This window comes from Arachis hypogaea, chromosome 17 (genome assembly GCF_003086295.3).
Source record: "Arachis hypogaea cultivar Tifrunner chromosome 17, arahy.Tifrunner.gnm2.J5K5, whole genome shotgun sequence".
Classification (NCBI taxonomy): Eukaryota; Viridiplantae; Streptophyta; class Magnoliopsida; order Fabales; family Fabaceae; genus Arachis; species Arachis hypogaea.
The window spans coordinates 26,572,424-26,588,189 of record NC_092052.1 but is presented as its reverse complement, the minus strand read 5'-3'; the positions used below and the strand labels follow the sequence as shown (position 1 = coordinate 26,588,189).

At 31.6% G+C, this 15,766-nt stretch overlaps 1 protein-coding gene across 1 annotated transcript; it reads left to right on the top strand.

Annotated features, from left to right (window-relative positions):
• The first annotated feature begins 1,923 nt into the window (after positions 1 to 1,923).
• On the top strand, positions 1,924 to 2,999 carry LOC112767380 (uncharacterized). The gene is made up of 2 exons (XM_072222620.1): positions 1,924 to 2,833; positions 2,915 to 2,999. Exons 1-2 carry the CDS (start codon positions 2,081 to 2,083, stop codon positions 2,921 to 2,923), a joined length of 762 nt encoding a protein of 253 aa, XP_072078721.1. The 5' UTR covers positions 1,924 to 2,080; the 3' UTR covers positions 2,924 to 2,999.
• Positions 3,000 to 15,766: the final 12,767 nt, after the last annotated feature.

Below are 15,766 nucleotides of genomic sequence, written 5' to 3'. Positions count from 1 at the left end.
TAATATTAAAAATTATGTAAAAAATTATATAATATAAGATGTATTATAAAAATATACGGATAGAGAATATATTTTAAAGTAAAAAAAATAGGTGTATATTTTTTACTAACGAAGTGGTCGATTCTTCGTATCATAAAATTCACCGATAATAGAATTTGTGTCAAAATTTTCAACAATTTTCTTTTTAATATAATTAAAAGATAATTAACAAGAAATTCATCTTTTATTTTGTTTCTAAGTTATTTTTCACAATATTCATAGTTGAAAAAGATATCTTAATTGTAGCAGTTGAAACAAAGAGAATTAATATCAAACGGATAAAAAAAACAGCCACAAAAAAAAAATAATTCACTTTATGAGATTTAAAAATTTTTATTTAATTAAAAAATATTAGTAATAATATCTTTTTAAAATTTTTTTAATATTATTATTTATTTTTTAAATATTAAAAATTATTAATATTTAAATTAGATTAAAATTTTATTTATATTCGACTAAATATTAAATATTTTTTTAAAAAAAATTAAATTATACATAATAACTTATTACTATTAAAAAAAGTTGGGTGGCAAAGCCGCCGCTCGCACCTTATGTCCGTCGCTGTCTCCTCTATTCAAAGATCAAACTGCTCCTATAGACTATAGTGGTTAGTGGACTAGACGACTAGTATGTCTCGGGTGATAAGAAAAATAAGAAATAAGAAATATAGAAAAAAAAAAAAAAAAAGAAGTAAAGAGCTTATAGTGTCTGGTTCCATTCACATGGGACCCCTGAACACTCTACTGATCTCTTTAAAACAAGAATTGGAGGGTCCCACCCTAAACACCACTAACCTAAATAAAAAAATAAAAAAGAATACTACAATGACTATTGACTTATTGAGCATTGAGTATTGACATACAGTCTTTAAACAAGTGCATGAAAGTCATAGAAACGAACAAAAATGTGAGTTGTTCATAAGAAATTCTGAAATTGTGTTGGGGAGCTTCAGCCTCTTCAATTTCAATATTGACTTTAGCTTTTGTCCCAATTTACTAGTTATAACAAATATTTGAATTTCACATTTTCTTTAATTCATGACTTTCATAAGGTCTTTGCCTTGGGAGTTGGGATTCTTTGCCCTCACCGGAGTTTAACTAATTAATCAAAACTATTATTATTATTATTATAAAAACCATTCACATGAATCCAATTAAGCACAACTACCCCTCCTATTGCCGTTGCCTTCACGAGTGCCTCATATCTGTCCCCCCCCCCTCCCCTTCCCTCCCCCACCCCCTTCTTTCTCTTTTTCTCCCAACATCCCATGCATCAATTTTCTTACTTGTATATCTTATATTTGATATTTGATGGCGATCTACTTTTGACCTTAAAATTTAACTTTCATAATACGTCATTTGATCTTTGTATTCATTTTCTTAATGTCAAAAGACTCATGGGATGCTAATGAATTATAGTTCAAATGACATAGTCTCTCTATACTCAATTAAAAGATTATAAATTTGAATCTCCTATCTTTGATAAAAAAAAAAAAAAAAAAAACTCATGGGATGAAGTAGGAAATTGCGTGTATAACAAAAACCAACAACTAAATTTATTATTTAAATACATATTAAAATATAAAATATATATTTAAAATAAATTAAATAATATATATTTACAGATATAATATATAACCTTTTTATTTACTTACATGTGTTGAAAATAAGTCTCATATTAATAAAAATTTAAAATAAAAATTCAATTATTTTAGTATAAAATTAATAGTTAGAATTATTTAAATAACAATTTAGTGAAGCCATTTAAATTATTTAATAATTTTTAACTATTAATTTGTAGTATTCATTAGGTTCTTGAATATAGGGATTTTTCTTTGACTTGAATTGCTATTTGGTACCACAACCTCATCATCCCGTTAGACCCATACTTTAATTTGTTGCATAGAGTGCATGACATAAGCATAGTGCAATGAAGAAGAAGAAGAAGATTCTCCCATGAATTGTTCCTCAAGTTCGAACCTTTCCAACACAAGAATCTACTCTTTTGCCCCATTCAAGCAAAGCCCATCCTTCTTCAAAAAATGCAAACACAAAACAAGTCATCTAACTCACTGAGTCAACTCGCTCAGAGCATGTTCTCATCCAACAACACCATCATGCTTGCCGCCATTGTTTCTCTTCTCCTTGTAATTCTCTTCGTCCTTCTCCTCCATCTCTATGCCAAATGCTTCCTCTCTCACTCTCACCCACCACCTCAACAACCTCCCCGCCGTCGCCGCCGCCATCGCCGCCGTGCAACTCTCCCCGCCTTCCAGGGTCCACCCCAGTTCCAGTTCCACCACTTGCGCGTGGAAGACTCACCCTTTGCCACCAAAGGACTCGATTCCGCTACGGTTTCAGCGATTCCCATGTTTGTGTACGAAGCAGAGAAGAAGAAGAAAACAGAGCAGGAAGAAGAAGACAGAGAGGAATTAGAATGTGTGATTTGTTTGAGCGGTTTCGAAGAAGGTGAAATGGGAAGAACATTACCAAAATGTGGACACGCTTTTCACGTGGAATGCATTGATATGTGGCTGAGTTCTCATTGTAATTGTCCCATTTGCAGAGCTCCTGTTGTTCATCCGAATGATACAGGTTCTGTTGATGACGAAGATGATGATGATGTGGTTCAGATTGTTATTGGTACTCCGAGTTATGAGATTAGTGAGAGTGAGAATGGGAACAATGATGAGGATAATAATTCAGTTTCAGTTTCAGGTTCAGAAACTTCATATTCTTCTTCTTCATCGTCCTCTTTGTTGTTGGGGTGTTCTTTCAAGAGAATGCTGAGAAAGGTTTTTGTCTCGTGAATCTAAATCATGATGCAAAGTCCAAATCTTTTGTGTTAATAATGTCTATAATTTTCTTATACGTAGAAATATTGATGGAAATTATATGGAATCACCAATCATATCAAATCACAACCAAGATCAGCCACTTCTGTATGCAGGTTATTAGTTATCATCACTTTGTTCTTGCCTTGCTTTTTTGTTATTATTTTTTTTTGTTTGTTTCTTCGTGGGACAGGCCAATCAAGTAATACAAATTAACTTTTAATTAATCAATATTACCTAATTTTAGTATTTAAATTTACAATTTTAAGATTTAACATAAAAAATTTATGATTTAAAAATTGCAGTTTAATATTGACCGAAAAGAATTAGTTACCTAACGTTATAACGATTTAGCCTGATATCATTTTCTATTTTTTTTTCTTAATTATAGGCTTCAACATTTTTTATTTGAAAATTAGATGTTGGAATTCTTAAATTCTTTAATTTTAAGATTAAATTATTACGAAGGATATATAAGAACAGTTATGTTATATATATATATATATATATACAAATTCTTTTTACCATTTAAGTCCAATTAAGTTGGTTAAAATTTAACAAAAATCCATTTTATAAATATGTGATCTCTTAACTGTTCAGTAGTGAGAATATTAATATAAAAAACGCTTTTTCTCTTTCAATCAAAAGTGTAACGATTAAACTTTAAACGATGATAAAATTTTTTGCGAAAATTCAAGAAAATTTCAAAATTACGTTCGAAATCTTCACCAAGAAACACAGAGAAGACGAAAGATTATTGAATGTACTGTTTACTAATCGTCCAGTTTTTTTCACTTTTCTCTTTCACATTTTCGATCGCAAAATACTAGATAATTATATTTCTATTTATTTAATAGATTGATTTTGTGTTCTTGCATTAAAATACATGTTACGGTTTACATTATACCGTTCATTTGGTGATAACCTTATTAAGTCGGTGTAAAAATGTTACGTAGTATTTTTCGTATGAAAAAGTCTAGGAAACCAACAACTTTATTAAATTCTGGCCAGCATGTAACTAGCAAAACAAAAATGAGTAATCCCACACTATTGGATGAAATCTCACATCATTAAAAACATCATTGATAGCTACTTGATGGCTACAAATCACAAAAGCTGTTGCCCCCTATCACTCCTCTTTTCGTATAGTTTAACCTATATTTGCATGTGTTTGGGAGATTTAAGTGTGTTTTGTGCATATTTGAGTGTTTTTATATTTTGAAGTGAGTTCTAATGTAATAATCAATAACAACTTTCGGTGTACTTTGTTTGAATTGAGATGTACTTAGTGTTGTTGTTCTCTTTTTGTTGTAATTAGGCAATAGAATGTTATTGTAGTGTTGCTGAAGTTATTTTGTGCATGTATTTTTAAGAAATTTTGTTCATGGATTTGTTGTAACTAGCTCATATAATTTTGTTACGGTGCTTCTAGTATCGTTTTGTGCATGTTTAAATAAGTTGCATATTTTTTTTAATCGACATTGTGTGATGCAATAAAAAAATAATAGTAGTGTATTTAGTTTGTCTTTTAGTGTATTTCATATTAATTGAGTTGTACTTGATGTTGTTGTTATCTATTAACCTAATTTTTTATTCCTTGTAGAAAAATAACAATAAAAAAAGTTGCTGAGAAGAGCACCACAAAAAAGAAAGGATCAAAATATAAAAAGTCCTTACTGTATGTAGGGGTGGAAACAGGTCAGGCCAGGCCAGACTTTGCTCTTAACAGGCCTGTCCTGTCATATAGTTGATTGGCTTGAGCCTGGCCTGCAGCCTGTTATAGACTTTTTTTAAAGTACTAAGTCTGGCCTGTTATTCAGCTTGGCTTGACTTGAAGCCTGTTAAAAGGCCTGATAATTTTTTTTTTACAAAAATAAAAATATCATTTAAAAAAACTATTTTTTAATAAACATATTCATATGTAATATGTCATATTTAATATTTATAAGAATCTTTAAACTTTAAAGAATTTAAAATATACAAAACTATTTATAATTAAATATAATAAATTTAAAATATCTCATAATATTATTAATAATAAAAAAAATTATTTATATATGTAGTTATGTATTAACAGGCTCAGGTAGATCTAACAGGCCAATAAGGCTAATTAGTGAGTCTGGGCCTGGCCTATTAATATAATAAGGCTTTTATAAGAGTCTGAACATGTACCTATTTTATAATAGGTCAGCCAAACACAGACCAGGCTACAGGCCCTTGGCAGACCGCCTGACATTTTTTCACCCCTAACTGTATGTTTACATAAGAAGATATAGAAAGTCAATAAATTATATAATGTAAACGGTTAACAATATCTCTTCAATGTTATTTTGAATTGTGTGTCTAGTTTTAAATTAACAAACACATACTTTGTATCTTTGTAAATATTCAGTTCAATATTTTCATAAAATTTTTTAGCAAGATTAAATTTTTATAGATCTGTCTGTACTATATTAAAATCTTGTTAATATGAATGAATCCAAATTTACAAAATTACAGAAAAAGATAAAAATTTTTTTGTAATATATTAAACTAACCAAAAACATTGAAATTATTCAAATAAACACAGAGAAAATGCTTATCATTTTTTACGTAAATTTTTATCAGGATATATAAAAACGGTGTAAATTAAATTTCTACACTACTTAACTATTGAATTGTCTATGTACTGTATATTTAAAATAAACAAATTTTTTAAAAAATTAAAAAACTAATTTCAAAACAAACAGTAACATAATAAATGAAACAAAATAATAAAAAGTAAATATCATTTTCATTAAAAAATAAAAATATTATATAGATTGCATCGAAATTGTATTACAAAACACTGAAATGCCTTTAGATAAACACCGATAAATTTATCTTATTTTTTTAATCTCAGAACTGATAATTCATTATTTGTCTATAATAATAATTAGAAATTAACTATACTACTGATCCACGCGCACCATCTAAAAGGTTCAACTGCAGAAAGTAAATCATATATTAGCACAACTATTAATATGCACAAACTCAATTTTTCCTATCTAGCACATCAATTGATTTTTAATCTCATTTTCCTTTTTATTTGTGTTCCGAATTTTTGTACGAAAACTTGTAAATTTAAAATAATCTTTAATTTATAGAATTGTCCAATTTCTTCAAGCGTGTTAAAAATCATTCCAACTTTTAGTATAAATTGCTCATTAACATCACATAGAAACTGAAAAAACACCAAAAAATTTTCATAATAAACCAAATTATAACTCCAAATGCATCGAAATTAGAAACAAAATAAATTCAGCAAAATAATAATTTAGATTCAGAACTCCTACATTATATTTAAATTTAAACTATCAACAATGAACAACAATTTTTACAAACAAGAACAAAATTATTCAGTTATAGAATCATAAACTACTAATGAACTATATTAATTAGATTTGAACCATACATCAGCCACTTGATTCGATTTAAAACAATAATTTAATTCGTCTTAGTTCAATTGACAGTTTAAATTTAAATCATTCATTGTTTTTAAAAATAAAATACTTGTTCAATCTGATTTTACTGCTTAATTTCAACAAATTTGATCTAGATCTTCAAATCAGATAAAAGAGCATTGATCTTGAATGAAGAGAATAAAGAGAACAGAGAGAATACAAAAAAAAAAAAAGAAAAGAACCCAAGAAATAAAAGTTATAGTAATTTAGTTAGTTAAATAATTTAGATGTAGGAGTTTATTAATAGAAGTAAACTACATGAGCATGATTAAAAGCTTTTGATTTTTTATTTGTACTAAACTCTTGATGACTAATTTGATTTGTTGTTTCTAATTTTAATATGTGGTTTTTTAATATTTTTCAATTAAAATTTATTGAATTTTTATTTTGTATATTGAAAAATAAAATCTCTTCTTAAACTCCAAAAGTTCTAGTAAAATAGAATGACATTGATTTTATCCATTAACAAAATTAGTTGAGGTGGCAGATGAAAATAACAATTAGCATCCTTAGATCCTGTTGGGTAGTTCTTCGTGTTTTCTTATGATGAATACTCGTGTAGACCCCAAAAACTCTCTTATCCATCAAATCACTCTATGAATCAATTTTATTGCAATATGCATATGGAGATATGTATGGAAGCTTCTTAAACTCATCCACCAACTCTTAAATCATTTTGGTCCTTATCATCATGAGCACCTTCCAGAGCTTGCCAATGGCATCATTTTCACGATTGTGGTTGATATGTTGTTCGAGCGAATCGTGAAAATAAGGTTTTAAATTAGGGAAATTACGGTTTTAAAATTTGGGATAAATTGGAGTCATATTGGCATTTTCGTTTACTATTTCAACCAGTTTTATTATAGGATAAAACTTTTTTAAAACATATGGTGGGTATTTTTGTTATCAATAAAAGTAGATTATTTTTTCAGCGTTTTTATTTATCAGGAACGGAATTAATAGTTCACTCTAGTTAATATGATTATATATATATAACCCACTAAAGATTTATAACATTATATTAAGGTGTTTAGAATAGTTTATAATTATCCGAATCTTGTAAGGATGACATCATGTTTAAATATATCGCGTTAGCTTGTTAATTACTTCTATAATTCCATCACTATATATAAAATAGAATATGAACTTATACTCAAAAGTAGAACCTATTAATCCATCTTACAGTAATAGAATAATAAATAAAAATGGGTTTATAAAAGTTATTTCATTCCCTTAAACATTTCTCTAATTTGTAAGTTATATTTAGAAACTTTTACAGTTCTCAACTCATATTTAAAGGAGTTTTTCATGATTCTTTTCCCCATTGAATGAGAAGATTTAAATCATGCAAACAAACCTCTGATAAAGATTTATATAAAGGTAACAGGTTACATTTAGAAACTTTGATGGTTCACAACTCATACATGCAATGCTCAATTTTTTGTTGTTTTAATGTTGCTCCCTTCAATGTGGTTGGTTGAATTTGGATCATTAATTGGGTTGGCTGGTCTTGATCACCTTTGCTTCTTTCATACCAAATATTGATTCTATTCTTTGCTGCAAGTCTTGCTTCATAGATCAATTTAACTCATAAATCCACTAAAAACATCACTTTCATTATGGTTTTATATTTTCTGTTGCCATCAATTCATTTAGATTTGATTTGAGCAACAGTTTCTATATCTACTACTAGTAAAGAAGTAATAAGTGCTAAGCGTAGCTTAGCCTCTAACTAAAAGATTAGGCAAAGTGCATTTTAGTTACTCTAGCATACCTACATATAAGTATTATTTTGGTTCATGTGCAATAAAATTGAGTTTCAATGATTTTGTTAACAAGACTATTTTTATTAGCCTTATCAATTTTGGGATAAGGTATACAGATCTATTCTAGAATTCAATGATATTACAAAAATTATCTATTAATTTGACATATTTATACTGATTTCATGTTAATAAAGAGAACCTAATATAGACCATATGAATGTTTTCACTTTCATTATACACCTAACCCAAGCACGTTGACCAAGCTAAGTAAGTTCCCTCTGTCTTTTTTTTTTTTTTTTTCTCTCCTTTGTCATTTTTATTTTATTAATGTTCTTTTTTTCTCTCTCTTCCTTCATAATTCCTTATTTTTGCCATATAAGTTCTTATTTTAGCTTTTTTTTAATCTTATTACTCTTCCTAAACATAATATATTGATAAGTAAACATTTGATAAGTATATATTTATTGATACGGCCGTTACAAATCCGATGTCATAATGATAAACCACTATTTTTTGGTTTATTTTGTATTTAATTGAGTGGATTTTATCCATTATTCTCACACCTATTCATATAATTCACATGTTTTACATTTTTCTTCCTAATTTTGTACTATGAATGAAAACATGATTCTTTGGCCTTAAATTTGCTAATTTTAATCCTCACTTATTACCATTCGATGCCGTGATATGCGTATTAAATGTTTTCAGGGTTTATAGGGAAAGAATGGCTTAGAGAATGGAAAAGAAGCATGCAAAAGTGGAAGGAACACAAGAAATCAAGTATTTCAGAATCTGGTAGCGACGCGCACGCGGGACAACGCGTACGCGTGACTAGGAATGCTTTCAGCGATGCATACGCGTGGCTGACGCGTACGCGTGACAAAGCGTCACGTGCTGCAGATATCATAATTCGCTGGGGGCGATTTCTGGGCTGCTTTGGACCCAGTTTCAGGCCCAAAAATACTGATTAGAGGCTGCAGAGTGGAGCTGGATGGGGAATCAATGATTCATACTTTTCACACACAATTAGTTAGGTTTAGATGTAGGTTTCTAGAAAGAGAGGCTCTCTTCTCTCTTTAGGTTTTAGGATTTTTAGGCTTAGCTTTTCTCAAATTCAGATTTTTACCTTGCTTTTATTTAATTTCTTTTCTACTTTTATTTGTTCTAGTACCTTAGTTATCTCTTGTTCATTACTTTATGTTGCTAATTTAGTTTATGAATTCTTCTTGTTTCCTTTAATCCGTATTAATACAATTTATGTTTCTATGTTTATTATTACTTTCTTTACTTTGTTGTTATTGTTCTCTCTTGCAATTGTTAGTCTTAGATTTTGCTATGTCTTATTACTTTTCTATGCTTTTATTTTGTACCTTCCAAATATTTGATAAAATACTTGGTTGGATTTTAAATTAGATTTTTGTAATAGCTTTGTTGAGTTAAGAAATTAACTAAATCAATTAATGATGACAAACATTATTTTTGGGCAAAATAAATAATTAGTGTTGATTATTTATATCTTCTTGTTAACTAATTGTTTATTGTTGCAGGCCAAATGTTAATAGCCCAAATGGAATAGAAAGCAATCAGCAAGGATATTGGGCTGAAAGCAAAATTAAGAGCCCAAGGAAAAGCAAAGAAAGAAGCCAAAGAAATCAAATCGGGCCATGCTTACCAATACTCGATCCAAGCCCGATCTGGTTTCAGAAATGCAAATCCCTCTCTTTTGCTTAACCAAAAGCAACGTTCATCTTTCTCTGACCAAGTCAAATCAGCTTCAGAAAAGTAAGAAAGAGAAAGAGAGAAAGAGCTTCTTCACCAAGATAGTCACCAAAGAAGCAAGAAAGAGAAACTAAGCTTGAAAGGCAGAAGTCATCTCAACAAATCCAAACCAAATCAAGCTTAGGTTATAGGTAAATCTTTTCCTCATACATGCAACTCGGCTTTATCTCTTCTTCCCAACTCTCTGCTCTATCCGAAATGGGATACAAGGGAAAGAGGATTTCTGTTCTTCTCTGTTGTGTATCTACGGTCTTAAACAAGACTTGGGGACCAAGTTGGTTCTCAAGGGTTCAGATCATGTTGACCATGAGAAGATCTCTATGGTTGCTGCTTTATGGCTTTCGGTCAAGATAAAGAAGTCAGAAGAAAAGTTTCTACTATGAGGATTAAGGAGAAAAAGTGATTCTGTGGGTTGGTGAAGCTCAAGGCTCAAGGTGTTGACCTTGGAAGAAGAACCCAACAACATACAAGGAGATAAAAGAAGCTTGTTGTTCATTCAGAAAGCAAGGAGAGAAAACCAGAGTGTGAGAACAGTGTTCTGTAAAGAAGTTCCTCTACTTGGATAATGCTTTCTTTCAAAGAAGCATTCGGCCAATACTGAAGAACTGTATCTGAGGTTTGCGAATCTGGTTTTGCACATAGCAAAGAGGCTGCTGATGAAGTCAATCTCCTTCATGTTTTACTGATTGTAATGTACTTTTCTAAGTTTATCTTTCTATAATTTCTTGAGAGAAAAGGCATTGTAAGAAAGCTTAAGAAAAAGCCATGAGTGAAAAAAGGCTGAGAGATACACTTAAGAGAAAAGCCTAGAGTTATTTTCTGATTTCTTTAGGTTGGTTAAGTGTCTTGTATCTTGTACCTGTAAGGTATCCCTTTCTTAGTTGGGTTAGCACTAAGAGGAATAGTTAGGTATTAGCATAGCCAATGTCAAGTTAGGTTAGAACTTGAGTGTGAAAGGATTGGGTCAATCCTGTGAAATTGGTGTATGTAATACTATTAACTATAGTGAAATTCTTCCATAGTTGTGGAGGAGACTGGACGTAGGTTGCATAGCACAAGGCAACCGAACCAGGATACATGCTGGTGTTAGCTTTTCTCTTCTCTGCTGAGTTCTATTTTCTGATATTCATGAGACAAAAATAAATTGTCTCATAAATTTCCGCTGCTGAGTTCAAACAGAACCTGAATTGAAAGTTCAATTTAAAAGGGTAATAACAGCAACTTAAAAGGAAGGCATAGATTCAACCCTCCTTCTCTAAGCCTACTACAACCTTCAATTGGTATCAAGAGCTAAGGTCTCAAGAATCAAGCTTAACCGCTTGGAGCAAAGATTCAATAGCAAACAACTTGGGCACAACCACAGTTGCCTACACCCTCACTGAAGGCCAGTCAAACAACCGGCCACCTTTCTTCAACGGGAAGAACTACTCCTACTGGAAAGAAAGGATAAGGATTTTCATCCAATCCATTGACTACAACATATGGAAGATTGTTGTGAGCGGTCCCAAGATCCCAACAAAAACAAGTGCTGATGGAGTGGTGACTCCAAAAGAAGAAGCTGAATGGAATGAAGATGATAAGAAGAAGATAGAGCTGAATGCCAAAGCAATCAACCTTCTTCACTGTACTATCAGCTTTGAAGAGTACCGGAAGGTATCTAGATGCAAGACAGCCAAAGAAATCTGGAAAAAACTCCAGGTTACTGATGAGCGGATAATTTATACGCTTTTTGGCATTGTTTTTAGTAGGATCTAGTTACTTTTAGGGATGTTTTCATTAGTTTTTATGTTAAATTCACATTTCTGGACTTTACTATGAGTTTGTGTGTTTTTCTGTGATTTCAAGTATTTTCTGGCTGAAATTGAGGGACTTGAGCAAAAATCAGATTCAGAGGTTGAAGAAGGACTGCTGATGCTGTCGGATTCTGACCTCCCTGCACTCAAAATGGATTTTCTGGAGCTACAGAACTCAAAATGGCGCACTTCTAATTGCGTTGGAAAGTAGACATCCAGGGCTTTCCAGCAATATATAATAGTCCATATTTTGCCCGAGTTTAAATGACGCAAACTGGCGTTCAACGCCAGCTCTCTGCCCAATTCTGGCGTCCAGCGCCAGAAACAAGTTGCAAAGTGGAGTTCAACGCCCAAAATGGCACAAAAGCTGGCGTTCAACTCCAAGAATGACCTATCCACGTGTAGACTTCAAGCTCAGCCCAAGCACACACCAAGTGGGCCCCGGAAGTGGATTTATGCATCAATTACTTACTTCTGTAAACCCTAGTGACTAGTTTATTATAAATAGAACTTTTTATCATTGTATTCGTGGTCTTGGTTACTCCGGTTCCCCTCTGGGGCCGAGACCAATGAACTCCATTATCACTTATGTATTTTCAACGGTAGAGTTTCTGCACTCCATAGATTAAGGTGTGGAGCTCTGCTGTTCCTCAAAGATTAATGCAAAGTACTACTGTTTTCTATTCAATTCATCTTATTTCGCTTCTAAGATAGTCATTCGCACTTCAACCTGAATGTGATGAACGTGACATTCATCATCATTCCCTATGAACGCGTGCCTGACAACCACTTCCGTTCTACCTTAGATTGAATGAGTATCTCTTAGATTACTAATACAGGGGACCGAGTCCGAGATATTGGGATCTTCGTGGTATAAGCTAGATTGATGGCGGCATTCATGAGAGTCCGGAAGGTCTAAACCTTGTCTGTGGTATTCTGAGTAGGACTCTGGGATTGAATGACTGTGACGAGCTCAAAACTCGCGAATGCTGGGCGTAGTGACAGACGCAAAAGGATAGTAAATCCTATTCCAGTACGATCGAGAACCTCCAGATGATTAGCCATGCAGTGACAGCGCATCGGATCATTTTCACAGAGAGGAATAGGATGCAACCAACGACAAGGGTGATGCCTCCAGACGATTAGCCGTGCTGTGACAGAGCATTTGGACCATTTTCCCGAGAGGATTGAAAGTAGCCATTGACACCGGTGACATCCTTACACAAAGCCAGCCATAGAAAGGAGTAAGACTGATTGGATGAAGACAGCAGGAAAGCAGAGGTTCAGAGGAACGATTGCATCTCCATGCGCTTATCTGAAATTCTCACCAATGAATTACATAAGTATTTCTATCATTCTTTTATTACTAATTTTCGAAAACCCCATTACTATTTTATATCCGCCTGACTGAGATTTACAAGGTGACCATAGCTTGCTTCATACCAACAATCTCCGTGGGATTCGACCCTTACTCACGTAAGGTATTACTTGGACGACCCAGTGCACTTGCTGGTTAGTTATGCGAAGTTGTGAAGACATGTTTAGACCATGGTTCTGTGCATCCATTTTTGGTGCCATCGCCAGGGAATCAATTTCGAACAATAATTCACAACCTGAGTAACAATTTCGCATACCAAGTTTTTGGCGCCGTTGCCGGGGATTGTTCGAGTTTGGACAACTGACGGTTCATCCTGTTGCTCAGATTAGGTAATTTTCTTTTTGTTTTCTTTTCAAAAAATTTTCAAAAATCTTTCAAAAATTTCTCCTTTGTTTTCGAAAAAAAAAATTTTAAAATAAATGTTTTCAAAAATATATTTTTCTTCAGAATTTTTAAGAATGAATTCTAGTGTTTCATGATGATTTGTTAAATCCTAGCTGGCTGTAAGCCATGTCTAATTTTTTGGACTGGGGTTTCAACTTACCATCACAAATGAAGAGATTCTCACACACTTAGTTGCTCTATACATGAAAAGTATCAATACATACTAAAGCTTGGCTGGCTATTAAGCCATGCCTAACCCTTTGATTGGAGCTTTAGACTAAAGAGCATAAGATTCATGGAATTCATATTAAAAATTTTGGAATCCTTATTTTTATTTTTCATAATAATTTTCGAAAAAAATACAAAAAAAAAATTTAGAAAATCATAAAAATCAAAAATATTTTTTGTGTTTCTTGTTTGAGTCATGTGTCATGTTATAAGTTTGGTGTCAATTGCATGTGCATCTTGCATTTTTCGAAAAAAAATCATGCATTCATAGTGTTCTTCATGATCTTCAAGTTGTTCTTGGTAAGTCTTCTTGTTTGATCTTTGCATTTGCATGTTTTGTGTCTTTTCTTGTTTTTCATATGCATTCTTGAATTCTTAGTGCCTAAGCATTAAAGATTTCTAAGTTTGGTGTCTTGCATGTTTTCCTTGCATTAAAAATTTTTCAAAATTATGTGTTCTTGATGTTCATCATGATCTTCATAGTGTTCTTGGTGTTCATCTCGACATTCATAGCATTCTTGCATGTATTCATTGTTTTGATCCATAACTTTCATGCATTGCATCATTTTTCTTGTTTTTCTCTCTCATCATAAAAATTTCAAAAATAAAAAAAATATCTTTCCTTTTTTTCTCTTAAAATTTCGAAAATTAGATTTGACTTTTTCAAAAATTTTTAAAATCTAGTTGTTTTTATGAGTCAAATCAAATTTTCAATTTGAAAATCTTATCTTTTTCAAAAATCTTTTTCAAAAATCAAATCTTTTTCATTTTTCTTAGTTAATTTCGAAAATTTTAAAAATATTTTTCAAAAATCTTTTTCTTATCTTTATATCATAATTTTCGAAAATAACATCATCAATTAATGTTTTGATTCAAAAATTTCAAGTTTGTTACTTGCTTGTTAAGAAAGATTCAAACTTTAAGTTCTAGAATCATATCTTGTGATTTCTTGTGAATCAAGTCATTAATTGTGATTTTTAAAAATCAAATCTTTTTCAAAAACTAATTTCAATCATATCTTTTCAAAAATATCTTCTTATCTTACTTTTTTCAAAAATTTGATTTCAAAATATCTTTTCTAACTTCTTATCTTCTTATCTTTTCAAAATTGATTTTCAAAATTTGTTTCAACTAACTAACTAACTTTTTGTTTGTTTCCTACCTTTTTCAAAACTACCTAACTAACTCTCTCTCTCTAATTTTTGAAAATATCTTCCTTCTTTTTCAAAATTTCTTTTTAATTAAACTAATTATTTTATTTTTTATTTGAATTTTCGAAAAACTACTAACCTTTTTCAAAAACTATTTTCGAAAATCACTAACTCTTTTTCAAAAAAATTATTTTCGAAAATTATCTCCTCCTCTCATCCCCTTCTATTTATTTATTCATCTACTAACATCTCTTCCTCACAGCACTCACCAAATTCGAACACCCTCTTCCATCTGTGTTCGAATTTTTTCTTCTTCTCTTCTTCTACTAACAATAAGGAACCTCTTTACTGTGACATAGAGGATTCCTTTTCTTTTCTTGTTCTCTTCTCTTTCTTATGAGCAAGAACAAGGAAAAAGGCATTCTTGTTAAAGCTGATCCAGAACCTGAAAGGACTCTGAAGAGAAAACTAAGAGAAGCTAAATTGCAACAATCCAGAGACAACCTTATTGAAAATTTCGAACAAGTAAAGGAGATGGCAGCCGAACCCAACAACAATAATGCAAGGAGGATGCTTGGTGACTTTACTGCACCAAATTCCAATTTACATGGAAGAAGCATCTCCATCCCTACCATTGGAGCAAACAATTTTGAGCTGAAACCTCAGCTAATTTCTCTGATGCAACAGAACTGCAAGTTTCATGGACTTTCATCTGAAGATCCTTTTCAGTTCTTAACTGAATTCTTGCAGATCTGTGATACTGTTAAGACTAATGGAGTAGATCCTGAAGTCTACAGGCTCATGCTTTTCCCTTTTGCTGTAAGAGACAGAGCTAGAGTGTGGTTGGACTCTCAACCTAAAGATATTCTGAATTCTTGGGATAAGCTGGTCACGACTTTCTTAGCCAAGTTCTTTCCTCCTCAAAAGTTGAGC